This window comes from Convolutriloba macropyga, chromosome 2, assembly GCF_964194025.1.
Source record: "Convolutriloba macropyga chromosome 2, txConMacr16.3, whole genome shotgun sequence".
Classification (NCBI taxonomy): Eukaryota; Metazoa; Xenacoelomorpha; order Acoela; family Convolutidae; genus Convolutriloba; species Convolutriloba macropyga.
Genome location: NC_134469.1, coordinates 21,309,155 through 21,326,088, shown reverse-complemented (window position 1 = coordinate 21,326,088; position 16,934 = coordinate 21,309,155). Strand labels below are relative to the sequence as shown.

Genomic DNA, 16,934 nt, shown 5'->3' with positions numbered 1-16,934 from the left:
ATACAGAGTTGTGGATATATAAAGGGAATTAGAGTAATGTGTATATTGGTACCGTATCGCGGCTCTAAGCTGCGGAGGTACCAATATACACAATACTAGTGGCGCAGTGGGACAAGAACTGCCTGACATGAACTGGGTGAGAGATTCTAACCCCGTTTACGTCCGGTAAGTTGTAGTAAGTTGTGCAAAATTTTGTACAAAAATTGCGGTGAAAAAACTTTTCACAGCTGATATTGCATATTTTTCCTATTTTTCCTCGAACCGGGTGGCAAACGTGTTTTAAACAATGGGTAACTAAGTTAAGAACAACTAACTACCAATTGCGGAGATGGCCACGTTGAAGCTCACCATTCTGTGCCCATCATTAGCCCGTTTTGGCGGTGCTCGACTCAAATTACATGGTCTTGAAAACGCATTGTCTTTTAAATTGTCTAGTTAATGGTCGTACATTGGCCTGATCATAACAAAAATCCCGACGGTGAAAATAGGTGAAAATATAGACTACATCGAATACCTGCACAAATGGTCTGATCAAGGAGCAAAGTTTGTGATAGTTAGTCTGCTCGTATGACATAAACTAGAAAACTCCAGCTTGGAAAGCAAAAAATAGACGAATGAAACCTTAAGTTTGATGTTCTCTTTGGTCAATCCAATTCTGGATGTGGACTCTTTGTTCAAGTCACTAATCTGTCTGTTCTTCTGCACCAGCTGGTCTTTCAGCATGTTCAACTCTGAGTTCAGACTCAGCACATCGTCTTTCGAGTGGGCCAGTTGGTTTTGGAGGTCAAGAAGTGAGTCATTGTCCAAACTTGACTCTGACTTTGCTTCCTTCTCGGCATTTTTGGAGGCTGAAATAGAGAAGCACTGTTTGTCATTATAGGTCAAATGATTAGCTGTCTGATCATCTTTAACACAAAAACCACAATTCACCACAAATGTATATGGGCTCATGGACACAAACACGATCGTTTTCTCGTCCATGTGAGAAACTCAAACGCAACGCAAACGCATTGATGTTATTCTTGTCGATTTATGAAATTTGTGGTTGCATTCGGCTGCGAAATAAAGTTTAAAAATATTAAAATCACAGGTATACCGTCAGACATCCTCGGTTATGAATTAAGTGATCGTTTCCGTTTCTGCCCCCCCCCCCCCCCCCCAGCTCAGTGGGTACATATTATTTGCACCCACCATACGCAGATGCCATCTTTTGCATAATGATTTACTGTGTAATGACACGTGCTTTTTAACTGGGGGTGCATAACGAACAGGGGGCACAAACGGAAAAGATCCGAATTAAGAATCTGTTGTTCTTACCTAGAATACTAGCTTTTTCCTTTTGAATTTCAGCTTCTTCTCTGGCACTGATTTCGGCAACCGTCAGTTGATCGAGTTCTCTCTGTCGCATCTGAAGTGAAATGCGTGTTACACCGATCATATATTTATCACGATCATATCTTTTCGATCACAAAATGACCCAACATATGCTTTTTTACGCAGATACTTACCTCAAAGAGCTATGTTAAAAATTTTTGATTTGAAACATTTTGACCAATTTTTTTGTATTTTGTAACAAAAACAACGTATCTAGTGGCTGAAACTTTAGAAAGCAAAAGTTTTTTTGGCTAAGTAGACCAAAAATTCCTTTGCTTTGTTTTCCACAAGAAACTGCCTGTAACACCTACAAGAAACTTTCTGTAACAAGCCATCTTATTCATCATACTAAGTCATATATGGTTTTTAAGGAAACTTGGTAATCATACTAAGATCATACAAAAAAATGTTCTATTCCTAAGCTAAACCAAACAAATAAGTGTGAGCAAAGGCTTAGCAGGATACCAAAGACTTAAGCAAATACAATTAGGCTTAGCAAGTTGACAAAAATTGAAGCAAATACAAGCAAAATTTACGCACAATTGGAGCTATCTTAGCAATCATACATAAACATACGTGATTTTTATCAAGAAAGCACAATTAAGTCCTGAAAACATTGATTAACGAGATTTTTTGGTGGCTCTCTCTACGCAGATACTTACCTCGAAGAGCTATGTTAAACATTTTTGATTTGAAACATTTTGACCGATTTTTTTGTATTTTGTAACAAAAACACCTTATCTAGTGGCTGAAACTTTAGAAAACAAAAATTTTGTGGGCTAAGTGGACCAAAAACTCCTTTGCTTTGTTTCCCACAAGAAACTGCCTGTAACACCTACAAGAAACTGCCTGTAACAAGCCATTTTTATTATCATACTAAGTCATATATGGTTTTTAACGAAACTTGGTAATCATACTAAGATCATACAAAAAAGTTCTATTCCTAAGCTAAACCAAACAAATAAGTGTGAGCAAAGGCTTAGCAGGATACCAAAGACTTAAGCAAATACAATTAGGCCTAGCAAGTTGCCAAAAACTGAAGCAAATACAAGCAAAACTTACGCACAATTGGAGCTATCTTAGCAATCATACTTAAACATACGTGATTTTTATCGAAAAAGCACCATTAAGTCCTGAAAACATTGATTAACGAGATTTTTTTGGTGGCTCTCTCTACGCAGATACTTGCCTCGAAGAGCTATGTCAAAAATTTTTGAGTTGAAACATTTTGACCGATTTTTTTGTATTTTGTAACAAAAACACCGTAGTTAGTAGCTGAAACTTTTTTTGCAATTTTTCTTTTTGCCTCGCTCATCATCAGTAAAGTAAAAATGTTTGGTGACTTTTCACATTTCATATGGATTTTAATTGGTGCTAATATAGTGAGACAATCAGATTTCGTTTTTAAAAATTTTTCTTCTTCTGAACCTCTCCAGTTTATTCTTTTTTGCTATTAATGTCTTTAGTCAACTGCAAAAAAGATTAACTATAAAAAATGTTGTGAGAGTCAGTACTTAAAATTTTTATATAGACCGATTGTTCTGTTCTTGAACAAAATTAGTAACTTTTGGTTCCTGTTTTTTGTCCCGGCATATCTGGGAATCTTTCTTCTATGTTTGTTTTTAGTCCCAGCTTATCTGGCACTCTTTTTTGTTCTTGTTTTTCCCGGCATATCTGAGACCTCTGTTTGGTGCTTGTTTTCACTCAGGACTTATCTGGGAAACCTTTTGCCTGTTTTTCGGAGATCCAGGTTTCGGTTTGTCTTAAAGCGCTGCCGTGCTTGAACGATTTAATTGGGAGATATGAATTCAACTCTTTCCTTCTTTCCGTGGGTCTCATGTTTCCTCGAATAGGCCTGAATAGTTTCTCGCTATCCATACAAAGACAATATATAATTATTTGCCATCAATCAAATTATTTTCTCAAAGCTTATTTTTTATACTTACAAAGACCATGAAAGATTCGTATTGATCATACAAAGACCATAATTGATTCTTTTTAATCATAGAAAGATCATATATGAATCTTAGTAATCATTGATTCATGATCTCTGAAAGATTATGAAGAAAGTTTATCCCAGGTGCATAATTGATCGTTTTCTATCTGGAAGCTGATTGTAAAACTTTATCTTGTGCCAAAAATCCAATTTCATCCATGTCAACATTATTTTAATTTCATTTGGCTTTTTGGGATCTTAACTTAATTTGTGGAAATTGTGAACTTCCTTGTTAAAAGGAACGCGTTTTTCCTTCAAAAAATCATACATAGGATCTCTGAAATATTTCACTTTAAAAAATTCATCTAGTGTTATCAATATGAATAGTTACCGTCATTGTAGTTCGTCCACAGACTCCGGTTGTACTAACGCACAATTTTCTTTGTTAGTATTTTTTTTTGGCAGAAGATCACCACATTGACAAGGGTTCGGTTTTAATCTGCATGATTGGTGGTTGACTTAGTTCATCCAAAAATAAAGCCTGATGCATTATTTTATTGATAAAAAAATCTTGCAGAATTTGTTTTTTTCCTAACTATTTCTGGTTTTCTTTGTTGTCTTAGCAGTACAGCGTCTTACAACACATCCTCGAAGATAATAGTGTATAATTTGAATCAAGCTAGTCAGATGCGAAAATGCGAAAAACTTAAAGTACCAACCACAGCGGTCAATCAGGCTCTAAAAGATAGTTCAATTTCTATTAACACAGAGGTATATAAGCCACAAAGGAAAAATCTCAAGATCACCCGCAATGGAATTTGAAAAGTGTATTTTTTTCAAGTGTGTAAAATTATTTTCGAAATAACAGCCAGACGAAACAATCATCAGCAACAACCAGCAGGAATTGGGAGAAATTGGTAATTTAACATTCAGCTGTCTTCAGGAAAAAATTAATTAGCATTCAATGGGCACGTTTATTTGTCACACGGTAGACTTCTGAGATATATATTAGGCATCATTATGCCGAAAAACGGGGATTGGCATTGACTGCAAGAAGTTTTTGGATATTTTCGTATTATTGGTAACTTTTGAAATCTCATCACATTATCTTAACATTGATAGCTCTCGATGGCTTAGAGAAACGTTCAAAGGGTCACAGTTAAAATTTACAGAGAAAAACATATGATTTAAACAGCTTGGACACTTTCTTCTCGCAATTTTAGACTGAATACTTGGTTTTTGCCTGAGTTATTGACTGAATTATTCTCGCAATTTTAGACTGAATTATTGGTTATTTGTTGTTTTAGTAGTCAAAGAACTTAATGTGATGTCTTACTGCTTACCTATGCTTGGGTCAGTAATGTCAGGACTCTTTCCATTTCTACTTCAACACAAATTTATCAATTTAGCAGTTTTATCTTCTAACTGTTGGTTTATCACTCGATGCACGAGTTTTCATATATTGTTTTTTAATTTTTGGATATTTTTTTCGTAATTTTGGATACTTTTGAAATCTTATCACATTATCATAATATTGATAGCTCCCAGACGCTAAGAGAAGAAATTCAATGGATCATAGATAATGTTTTCAGAGAGAAGCTTATGGTTCACATGGCCCCGACACTTTCTTCTCGCACTTTTCTGCTGAGTTTTTGGATTTTGCCTGTATTTGTTGCTGTTTTCCTTGTCAGTGACTTGTTGTAATTTCCTATTAATAATTTATGAATGACAAACATTTTTGTTGTCCCATTGAGGTTTAATTTAGCGTTTTTAATGGCTTCCGTTGAAATCCATTGAATTTAATGGCGTTGATACTACGGTTTTGTGGCATTAATGTATTTGTTCAAATTTGTTGAATTTTTGAAGTCTTATTGTTTAAAAAGAAGAATCCCATTGCTGTTCAAGAATTGTTTGAAAATAAAAAAAGTTTTCAATCAAAATTTCATTTATTATGGCTTTTCGAGCGACAATTTCCTCGCTCAAATGTTTTTTTAAATTGCTGTTTTTGCCTGTTTCTTTATTCTTTATATAGCCGTAAAATAGTGACCGGTTGAATAAGCTTGTAATTATCTATTGAATGATTGACGTTATCGAAGCAATCAGTTTATAGCGAACAGTAACACTATATGATATTAAACTGTTTTCAAAAACTTTACAAACATTTTGGCTTTTGTTGTTCTTTTTGTCAATTTGTAAGTTATTCTCATCATTGAGGGGTCCCATCCAATTCCAGGTCTTTGAAAAATTAATATATTATTTCCTAACTGCTTTGTTTTCTTTGGACAATATGCACTTTTATAAAAGTTTTGTGAATGGTATATTTGTTTCTCTTTCTCTTCTTTTAGCACATTCGGGTAATAACAGATCCCAATGATATTCAAATGTGGCCGAAATAAACTTACTTATATTTTCAGTATAATTTTAGCTGAATTAGTATGAATAAAAATTGAAAGAAAATACATATTATCAATATAATAGCTAATGTTTTTAATGGCTTCAATGATTCGTGTTTTCAAAAATTGGTTTTCACTTTTTTTGAGTTTTCCTGTATCTTTAATCCTTTCCCATGGCTTAGTCTAACCAAAAACAGGTCAGGTCCCATTGGTTTTGTATTGACTTTTTACTCAATTTATCAGGAATAATTTTTGTCATAAACTGATGATTTTCAAGACTTTTGAAAATATTTGGTTTGAGAAGTGTTGATTGATTTTTGAATTTCGCCTCCTTACTTCTTCTCTTTGTCAACTTGTTACTTAGTTTCATTAAGAAAATCCATCTGCTGTATAGTTAAGAAGAATTAAGTTCGTGTAGTTAAGGTTTTATCTGATTGCATTTTGACGTTGTTACTAGGTGCTTTCAATTTCAGATATTCAGTTTTTGCCTTGAAATTTTTGTTTTTGCTTATTTGGTTGTTTGTTTTTTTCTCGTAATTTTTTGATGGCGGATCTCGTGGGTGTTGTAATGAGGCATGCCATTATGTCATTCGATTTGTCGTTATGTTTTATTACGAGTTTTTTAAACTGAAACATCTATTTTTATTATCTCATTTGGTTGACAATTAAGTCAAAAATAAAGATGAGCTCGGAGCGAACGCACATTAAGCGAGCCTCCTTGTATGTTTTATAGCTTTAATGGCCATATGCTGCACAAAAGTCGAATTAGGAAAGAAACAAACAATGGTTTTCTCCTTGTATTACTCTAAGACAGCCAAATAGAAGGAAGTTTTAAAGAAATGCAAAGAGGAATTTGTGATTTTTCAAATAGTTTATCTCAGTTCTTGGATTTGTTTTTGCTTTCGGGCTTCTTAGAAAAACTTTTGATATTTTGTTAAGAATTTGTGAGCCCGCAGTATATTGTTACTGCCACTCTCCCTCCATGTTTCTCCCTTTATTTCACGTCTTTTCTTCTGCTAATGAGACTTTTTTCTCGCAAAAGAGTTTTATCTATTTGTTTTAAGTTTTTTCTCAAGCTGGAATAGTTGAATGTATTGTGAGACTTTCATTAGATCAATATTCTTCCTGTTTTAAACTAGTTTTTCGTTTTTACATTTGTGATTTTTTCTTGTTTAGGGGACTATCTGCTGCTTGAATACTCATTGTTCAAACAATAGTATCAAGAGGGCTCCGCGTGACAATTGTAGGACCCGGAAACGTATAGAGGTTTGCTTATAATACGGTTAACAGATTTTGAATCTATTGGGCTTCGGTCCATTTTCAAGTCTGTTTTTTGGGGTTTTCTGGCAGGTGCCGTTCTCATAGATTTTTTGCCTGTGCCTGCTCGTTGTTATTTTGTGATGAAGAATCTGGTATACTGAGGTCAAGGTTAACTATTTATGAATAGCAACCTAAGGCGAAATTTAGTAACAAAAAATTGTCGGCATCTCTTTAATATTATTTTTAATTTGGAGTGGGCAGATATGTGTAGCTTCTATTAAATGTAGCCTCGAAAAAATTCCGGATTCAGCCGCCAATGTGTTTTAATTCGCATTACCTTTTATTCACATTTTTTCATCTACAAAAGTCAGGTATTCATCGTTTGTATTGAGACTAATGTTACTCATAAAGCCAACTCAATTGAGTTTAGAATTCGCTGAACAAGTTTCACCTAAAATAGACATTGTTGACGTTATGCATGTTTCATAGGTTATGCTGGAAAAATTTTCCATGAATCTTCTGCTCGGTGAATGTGTTCTTCGAGACAACAAAAATGGAAAATGTGTAAAATGTTCTGCGTACTTTTTAACAGATTTTTTAAAAGTTTTTCAGCCTGCCCGTCTTGTTTTTAATTCTAATTTGCGTTAATTTTTACCACTGATGAAAGTTTGCAAATATATGCAAGGATCAATGCAGTTTTCATGAGCTTTTTGATATTACTTCTTGTGTATATCTCTACAGAAGATATCAATAGGGCAAAATTTTCTAAACAAACAAAGCTAGGCTGGCAGAAAGTTCCTAACCCCAAAATAAATTTTGATTTTAAAACAAAATGTTTTTCAGACTTCTCATATCAAAATTCGGTCATTAATTTTCTTGGAAATGATAGCGTAACGCATTGAGAGTGAGAAAAGTTTGGTATATCTCTATTTTTTTCAACGCTCAAACAAGGACAAGTTAATCCCAACCCAAAAATAAATTCCTGCGCAATAGTGCTGAGTTGTGGCGTGCTTCCATTTTTTAAAGGAAAATGAAGCATTTCAAAGTTCTATTCAACAACAGTATCCCATGGATAGGATATCAAACGAGGGTAGATCGGGCTGAGTTAAAGAAGCTGACCACGTAAAAACGGAAGATGTTTCAAGACAAAACGATGCTATCAAAAATCATTTGCAATCTGCTGTTTTCTGTGGGTGTTAACTACCAATTTTGGCAATGTCGCTATATCATAACATAATTGTTTATAACAAATATAATAAACTATAGCTTAATGCAGCCCGGCCCTGTTATGCTATGAATGATCAAACTAGATCAAACTATTAACTCACCTGTAGTTCATTTTTCAATCCTTTGTTGGCCTCTTCTAGGAGAACAACTGAATTCCTTAGCTCATCATTTTCCTCAGTTACAGTTTGTAGCTGCTGCTGTTGCTTCATCAGTTCATCTAAGGTCAAAGGAAAGCAAAAGTTGAGTTTACGAAAATCTTATCTAGGGAATCAATTAGCAGCAGAAGCCAGAATAACGAATTCTTAATAGTAATAAAATGATGGTAGCGAAAATGGTTGAAACAACAGATACAGTGGGAATTTTTTCTTTAAAAAAAGAGATTTATTGATATGCAGATTTTCATTCTCTTTTTTCAGCAGGTTTAATGGTTTTCATCTCTTCGATGAAGCTGCTTTTATTATTTAAAGCATAAATGATTATCCATCAAAGTTGTAAAGAAAAATGTCTTTATGGCGTCTATGCCCGACTTCCCATTTAAACAAACCGGGTTTTCTGCTGCTCATGATTGTGACAAATTTTGCTTTCCTCTTTATGTATTAAAAATTGTAGCTCACTTTTTGAAATACTATAACCAAACCCGGTTTTTTATATGGAAAGTCGGGCATTGACGCCATAAAAATTTTTTCTTTGCAGCTTTGAAGGATAAGCTTCTACGCATTAAATAATAAATTTTGTAATGTCATTTCTAACCTACTAAAAATTAAACGCAGTAGTCGATAGAAAATAGATTAGCATTTGAGTCTTTAAATTTCAGTTGGTCACCGATGACAACACCTAAGTATGTGAACGATGTATATTATTCGACCTCTTGCTGACATAATTAAGGTTGGTGTTTCTCGAAGTTCTGATTAGTTGCAAACAACCTATGTTCGTTCAGAAAAGTTGAGAGTAGGTTTGTTAACAAAAAACCGCCCAATAACCTTATTAATGTTACTGTAGTGATTTTTTTATTGTTTCCAAAGTGCTGCTCGATGAAAAAACAGTACCTGTGGCATAAATAAAGAAGGAAACGTTTCACAGGGTCATATCTTTTGAAAGAAAAGTTAAAAGCCCCAAAATTGTGCCTTGTTGAACACCGCTCCTTTTCCTTTTGAGACATAGTTTCTGTAATTTGATTGTTTTGATACGATTTCAGTTAGCCAGAGTCTCACCGATACTAAAGAAGAATTTCTCGATATTTCTCCATTTTTTGTTTTAACTTTTCTGCTCTAAAGTTTGAGTTGTACCTTTTACTGCACCAAAAAATTTGAAAAAAAAAACGTTTGCTTTTTGCAGGCTGGCGAGTAAGTTATTTGCTCCTAATTGTTGAGCTTAACTTATTTTTAACCATACTTTTGACTGATCAGCGTATAAGATACAAATATTAAAACTTCAGGAAACCTCATCGACATTGTTCTTAAAAATGTTATCTGGTTGTTGTTTTTAACTGAATAAATTTTTTGAACCTCATTTTCACATTGGAATTGGCGGGAAGGGTTTATCTCTGAAAATAAACAGCAGTTCATGTAATCCTTCAAATAAAGTCTTTGAGTTGCGTGCTAAACTATTGTCCAAGAGTAACCAACCTGTCTGAAAATGATTATTTTGTATTCACCGATTGATTATCCAAGTTTTCAAAAAACATTTTTCAGCTGATGTCAGCGTACCCCTTGAAAGAATCATTAACAATTTTGATCAGTTAGTTTCAAGAGGGGGGTTTTCTGTTAACTGATAGCAAATCAATTGATTTTGGGTTTGAACTTGTTGATATAAAATTAAACATATCAGCACATAAAATTTAAAAAATGAATGTGGTCTAAAGGCGCACTCAAATCATTTTGCGTGATAAAAAGCCAATGAAAATCTTTCCCCAGCGGTTTTTTTGTGCTAGTAATTGTAAAGAACTAAAAACAAAGGTACTGTTTCAATTGTCACTAATGCAGGATGATTTTTAAAGTCCAAAATATTTAGATTGTATTAGTGAGTTCAATTTGTTAGATCATTTCACAACTTTTTTCTCCTTTTTTTTCACGTCACAGAGAAGTCAAATTAGAGTGGTGAATTTGATCATGCTAGAGTAGTAAGGAAGGAGAGCAAAACAGAGAGGAGGTTTGAGGCATTATTTTTTCAACGTACTTTTAAAGCGGAGTGTTATGTTGGCATTTGAAAATGTTAGCTTGTGAGTCATCCCTTTTGAGTTTAAGGATAGTTGTTTTCATGACTTTGACACTATTTATTCTCCAAAATTTTCAAACAATTTTTGAGTTTTGAGAGCACTTTTGATAATATTTGTTGTTTTATTATTAGGAAAAGATCTCAAATTTTTTTTTAATATGGATTATTTTAACTAAACTAACTGTTTCAGTTCACAGCTAATCATTTCTATGAACTTCCTTTCTATGAATTTGACTGTAATGTTTTTCAAAAAACATTTTTTAAATTTTGTTGATTTGTTTTGGCTAGTGTTTATTGCTCAATTTGTTATCGTTTAAGTACTTAGTTCTCCGTTTCTTTGACTTAAACGCTTTTTTTCCAAAATTCTACTTTTCAGTTTTGTTAGTATTTGTTGTACTATTTGCTGTTTAAACACTATATCTCATTCATGAACGATTGGATTTGTATCGGGGGGAATCTAATTAGCCGCTTGAGTTCATAGCGGTAGTTTTTAATTTTAACTCTTTTATATCTGCTTTCCGAAAAATTAACATATGACTTTTGGCCTTGCGTCTTTTTTTTTCCTTGTGATCATATCCCTTAATCTCAAAAGTAAGCATATTTTCTTAATAATCTTCTAGTGCGTCGTTATTTTGGTGAATTTAGTAGCTCAAACTTTTAGCTAACGTTCTGATTAACTTATATACCAATGGTTTCCAAAAAAGTTTAATTGAAATTGTGAGTCTTGCATTCATTGGTTATACCGTCCTCTTTTCAGCCCCTTTTAGAACTGCTAAAAAGTATTGTTAAAGCGCCACTGGTTATTAAAGTTTCCAATTTTTGGCAGTACTCTTCAGTGTTGCCTCTTTTTTGTTTTGTCTGTCATTAATTCGCACAAGATTGTTGTATCCTATACTCATTTTAAGGACGCATAGATTCAATTTTTTCAAAGTTGTTGTTATTTTACGAATTCTTAAAACACAAGATTCATGAAAAAAACAAGTTTTCTAACTGTTTGTAGATTTTTTGTTCATATTTCCTTATATAAGATTAGAAGCTTTGTTGGCTTTCTTAGTTTGATGTTTCTTTAAAACTTAATTGGCGGCCAATAGTTAGTTCAATTCTTTGGATTGTAATTCAGGACTTTGTCCTGCTATGTTTTTGTCATTTTGTTGAAGATATTGAGCTCCCTAATGCAAAAGTGAACACTGTCACCCCGTTTTGTTTCTATGCCATTCCTAGCTAGCACTTTTCTGGTAACTGACAATAAATATCTGTAATGTTTCATGCCTTTCTTTCTAAAATGATGAAAGGTTAAGATGTATTAAATTATGCGCATAGAAAACACGCAGTCAACAGAAGCACTTAAGTATCCCTATTTTTAGTTAAACGAGCAAAATATTTGTCTCAACCCCCCCCCCCCCATTACTAAAATCACTAAGATTATTCGATTAGTAATCCGATCACTTAGGTTTTCTCTTGATTTTTGATTCTCGAATTAACGACTGCCGGTAGCATATACGAACAGCCTCATTATAAAGATTTCCAGATGAGCAGCCATTTCATATGTTGATCATATAAGTATTTTTTAGCCTAACGGTTTTTCTTGTTAATTTAAATTTGTCCTTCAAAAAAGGAAAAGAAAGTTCAACCTTACCAGACAAATCAGCTACAGTGTTAGCAGCATTGTCATTCACTGTTTTCTGCACCAGTGATTTTTGCAGTTTCGTCACTTTGTCCTTGAGGAAGTCAACCTCGCCGTACAGCTCACTGTTGTTCACACAAGGCATGTTGTTCAAAATAGTCCCTTTTATAACAAAAACAAGAACTTGCGAATCAATTTTTTTCCTCTGCTGAAATCATCAATGTTATGTTGATCTGATAAAGAGCTGTTCAATCGATAATCGCTCATTAAAAACCAAAAACTGTGTCATTAAATTATGTGTAAACAATTTAAAAAAAAAACAGAAAAAGTATTCTTTTGATCGATAACAGCAAAAAATGAAATCAAATTTATCAATGAAAGCTAAAAAAAATTGTGATGAACCATTCAAGTTTTTTTAGTTAAAAAGTTTTTTCAAGAAAAAACAAAATGCCTGTTCTCTTTTTTGTAATCTGCCAAGTCACTTCGAAGTTGCTTTATAACTTCTCCATCTTTCTTCGACCCTGCTTGCTTTTTCGCCTCAACTTTTAACTTCTGCTCCAATTCCGCCACTTCTTTTTTCATATCTTCGATCTCTCTATCTTTGGCCGGAATCTCGTCCAATTTTACTTGCTGCTCCTTTAGCCGAATCTCACACGATTCAATGCTAGAAGCAGCATCGTGTAACTGTTGCGTAAGCTCATCAATTTCGGCTAATAGATCATTTTCGTTGTATTCTGGTGACGAAGTCTCCTTAGCCAAAGCGTTCGTTTTATCTATTTTCAATTTCTCTATTTCGGATTTTAAAGTTTCAATTTCAGCCTCACGCTTGTCGAGTAAATTCAAATCCTCGTTTACAGATTCTATTTCTTTTTTAAACTTTTCTAGTTTCCGGTCACGTTTCGCTATTTCGGCTTGCAAGTCCACGACATTAATGTTTACATCAGAAGATTGTTTAAGCGCGGCTATTCTTTCTTCTAATTGAGAATTCTGCGCCCTAAGCGATTTGTATTTTTGTTCGGAGGCTTTCAAATCCTCATCTTTGCGTTTTAGATTGTCTTTAAGACTTTTAATTTCAAAAGTGTTCTGATTAGTTTGAAATACGGGCGATACTTTGTTTTTGTTTTTCTGTTCTCTCTGTAGAGTTTCAATCTGTGTTTTGAACCTAGAGTTTTCTTCAGTAGCCCGATCCAGTTGTTCTTTTAAATCTAAAATTGATTTGTCCCGTTTTTGCAATTTTTTCTCTAATTTTTCACACTCGTTGTCCAGTTCCTGCAGTTCTGCCTCCAATGACTCCACTTTGATTGCGTCCGACACTTCCGTTGTCATGCTTGTGTTTTTGGGACGTCTAAAAATTCAAAGATACCCGTAAATTATGCGCTTTTGCCCAATACAGATCCCTTGACTGCCTATATTAGGAGCAGCAGCAGCAATCAGTCTGTCTTGTTTTCATTCCGACAAAAACCGACGATTCTTACAAGCAAAACCGATGAAACCGACAGAAACCGACAAAAACCGACGCTTCTTACAAGCAAAACCGATGAAACCGACAGAAACCGACAAAGACCGACGCTTCTTACAAGCAAAACCGATGAAACCCACGGAAACCGACAAAAACCGACGCTTCTTACAAACAAAACCGATGAAACCGACAGAAACCGACAAAAACCGACGCTTCGTACGTCGTTTTTGTCGGTATTTCTCAACGCGAGCAATATAACTCTATCAAAATTCATGGAAGATTTTTTGGGGTTTTAGTGAACAGTTTCAACTACTTTAAAAATTGGCAACTACAGAATTTGAACCATTTTCTCTTTTTTGAAACCCTAATAGCCCTTAAGTTTACACCAACGGGTCTTAAGTTCTCTGTTTGTTTATATCCTATAGACCCTTTGTTTTTATTTTTTCTTGTTTCTGAACCCAGGATGAGGTCCGCGTTCCAAGATAAGTATTGGCCTGACCGTCTTGGGTTGCGGACAGGGGATTCCAGACCAATCTTCCTCTAGAATAGGTATTAGTCAAACTGAACAGACTTTGGACATCCTTGGCCAGACCGAACAGGCTTTGGTCACAATTGCCCAGACTGAACAGGTTTTCATCAAAACTTCCTCAATAGACTGAAATGTGGGTGCACAATTTGAAGATGGTAAAACCCAACCAAAACAATCAAATTTGAATTGTACTAATTTTTTACTTAATTATAAGGTCGTAGCAGGTTCCATAACAGCAATTGAATTGGAGCTAATAAATTACGTAATTGAGTGGTTTCAATAATAATAGTTTTAAACACGACAAATAATGTATTCTTTCATAAAAGTTATTCAGTTTCAATGAAACAAAAGCCCAAGTTACAGATACACCTGATGCACAATCGTCAAAATGCTGAAATTTGAAAACTTGGTTTGCAGATTTCCAAAACTTGGGTTTTTTTGCGTCAAAGTGTCCAGCGAGTTAATGAATAATAGTAAATTTGCTGTCATCCAACGACATAGATAACAGCTAATCACTATTTGCGCAATATTCGAAAAATTGGGCGCTAAAGTTAAACCTTTAACTGAATGCCCCACTAAACGATAAACCTAAAGAAGTACACAAGAGGATAATTTTAAGAAAAATTATCTCACAAACTTTTCGAAAAGAAAGTCTTTGGAGGAGATGAGATTCTCAGATGTTATATGAAAAGATTCGATGAGTGTCTTACAGGTTTCTTTTCAGGAAAATTTGTTCTTGATATCCTATAAACGCAAAAAATCTCTAAACTGAAAGTTGTTCCAGAGATAAGCCTAGAAAGTTTTGTGTAGGGAGGAGTTTTTACCCTTTTCAAAAAAACATGAGATTTTGGTGAATAATAATGACTAGAGCGCATCTTATCTCATTTTAAAAGAAGAGCTTGATTTTTGTAGCCCTTAATAGAGCAGTACTATTGTACCAGTAAAACTGGTCATAAACACTCAACATTACGTCAACAATCCAATAAAATAGCTGTCTGCTACACCTAATTTTACTAGCTATTGCGTAAATTGCCCGATAATAGGTAGTATTATAGGAGAGTTGATTTGTCATTGAATAGTTTTATTAGTGAGACACCTATAATAACGCAAGCAAAAAATGCACGTAGTCATTGATTTCGAAATTAGTTATTAATGGTTTCTGTTGACCGTTGGCTTCGATTTACTCCATTAATAACTTAAAGCACTAGAAATATCTCGAATTTCTAGAAACATTGCAGTAAACAAGGACATTTCCGAATCACTCCGGAGATTATGTGAAATTGGTAGAAAAGTGACTCAGAACATTAAATACACCAGGGAACAGTTTGCGTCATGCCAATTTTAGATGTGCACATCAACACAGCCGCCTAAAATCTCCTGACTGATTTTTATGAGCGTGAACCAATGGCCCGATTCTTCTGTGAGTCTCAATAAGTGCTTCATGCTTCGAAGACCAGGAAAAAAGGAAACGGGTTGGGAATAGTAGACAAGGGTGAACTAAAAGAAATCAAGAGGTCAAAGGATGCTGGTCAAAAGAAGTGAAAACTGATAGTTGAATAACCCCAAATTACATAATATGAGGTGTATGTGAACATAGATGCCACACCGGCCAACTAATTATCAAATAAAGTTCTTTTTATTAAAAGTTATTTTGCGTTTATCAGCAGAGGAGATAGAGGCATAGCATCAGCAGAACACCTTTAGGTTCGGAGGTTGGCAAATGTTGCTGTTATTTTGCGTTTTTAATGACAAATCTCCAGTACTCTAAAAACTGCAGGTAAAATTACCTAAAAAATTCAGATAAATTTATCTGAAGTGTGTACATGTTTTGGCAATCCTGTACCCAAACGTACCAACAATTTCAGGTAAAATTTTCTGAAATCTTCAGGCAGTTCTCCGGCACAAACTACCTGCAATTTACCTGCACAGGCCAAAATTAGGCTAAATTAACCCGCACCTTTACCCTAACTCTTAAGTAATTTACCCTGACAGTAATGGTACTTAAGCCATTCTTAAGATGCGTATCCTGTTGTCGTAGAAAATAAAACCAGTGAACGAATGAAACCATTTATAGGATCTTTTCTATCAGTTTCCTCCAAAGTTGCCAAAGATACTCCTTTTTTCTGTGATTTAGTACAAAAGGCTGATTTGCCCGGTTAACTGATGTCATATACTTTTTGTTCCGACCCACTTGTGGGGGAGGAACTATATACTCAAATGGGTTTTTTTTGTTCAGTCAATTTTGGCCGATCGATATATACATCGCAGAGAAATGTTAGTGGTATCATTAAAAATCTGGTCCAGCGTAGAATTCAAAATTAAAAAGATTTTTTTGATTTTCGTTTTTTTTTCGAGGAGTTATTGAGGATTGACTTTTTGTGTGAACACAGGATATTTGTTCACCTTTAGTGTGATTTTTCTTCAAATTAAGATAATTTCTATAAAAATAGTTTTTCAAATTTGATTTTTTTGCCAAAAAATGCCAATTTTGTGTGAATAATAGATTAAAGGCGATAAAAAAAACTAGTTCTGGTCTCATCGGGAGCTTCAATATAAAAAAAAATCGAAATATATTTGAGAGCTCTTTTTTTATAAAATTTTTCTCCTTTTTTGCTTTTTAGTCACCTAGAGACAAGTCACTTTTCATAAGAGGTTCCGTTATTGACAAATCTTCCAGCCAAATGACAGCCAAATGAAGCCCAATGAACAAAAAAATCGTCTTCAAGGAATTACTCATGTTTTTTTTTAATTCGACTCTGAGTTTTCGTAATTTCAAATAAAATTTTGAATTTCTTTTTGAAGTTTTATTAATTTTTTTGAGTTTTATGACTTGGAATTAATGACTAACAGTGCAATATGATCCGTAATAAGCTTTAAATGAACATATCTAGTGCTTTAAGAGGACAGCTAATGGCTGT

The 16,934-nt window shown here is 34.1% G+C and overlaps 1 protein-coding gene across 3 annotated transcripts in view; it reads right to left on the bottom strand.

Annotated features, from left to right (window-relative positions):
* LOC142357984 (uncharacterized) overlaps positions 1-16,934 on the bottom strand; it is a 126,396-nt gene that overhangs the window by 45,208 nt on the left and 64,254 nt on the right. For 2 of the 3 annotated variants that reach the window (XM_075409466.1, XM_075409479.1), the window contains exons 7-9: positions 12,480-13,373; positions 12,041-12,153; positions 8,292-8,407 (exon numbers count right to left, since the gene is read on the bottom strand). In XM_075409466.1, the coding sequence (XP_075265581.1) occupies positions 8,292-8,407; positions 12,041-12,153; positions 12,480-13,373 (1,123 nt within the window). Of the gene's footprint in view, positions 1-621; positions 849-1,317; positions 1,409-8,291; positions 8,408-12,040; positions 12,154-12,479; positions 13,374-16,934 lie in introns of all 3 variants that reach the window. The other variant, XM_075409472.1, reaches the window with a different exon arrangement.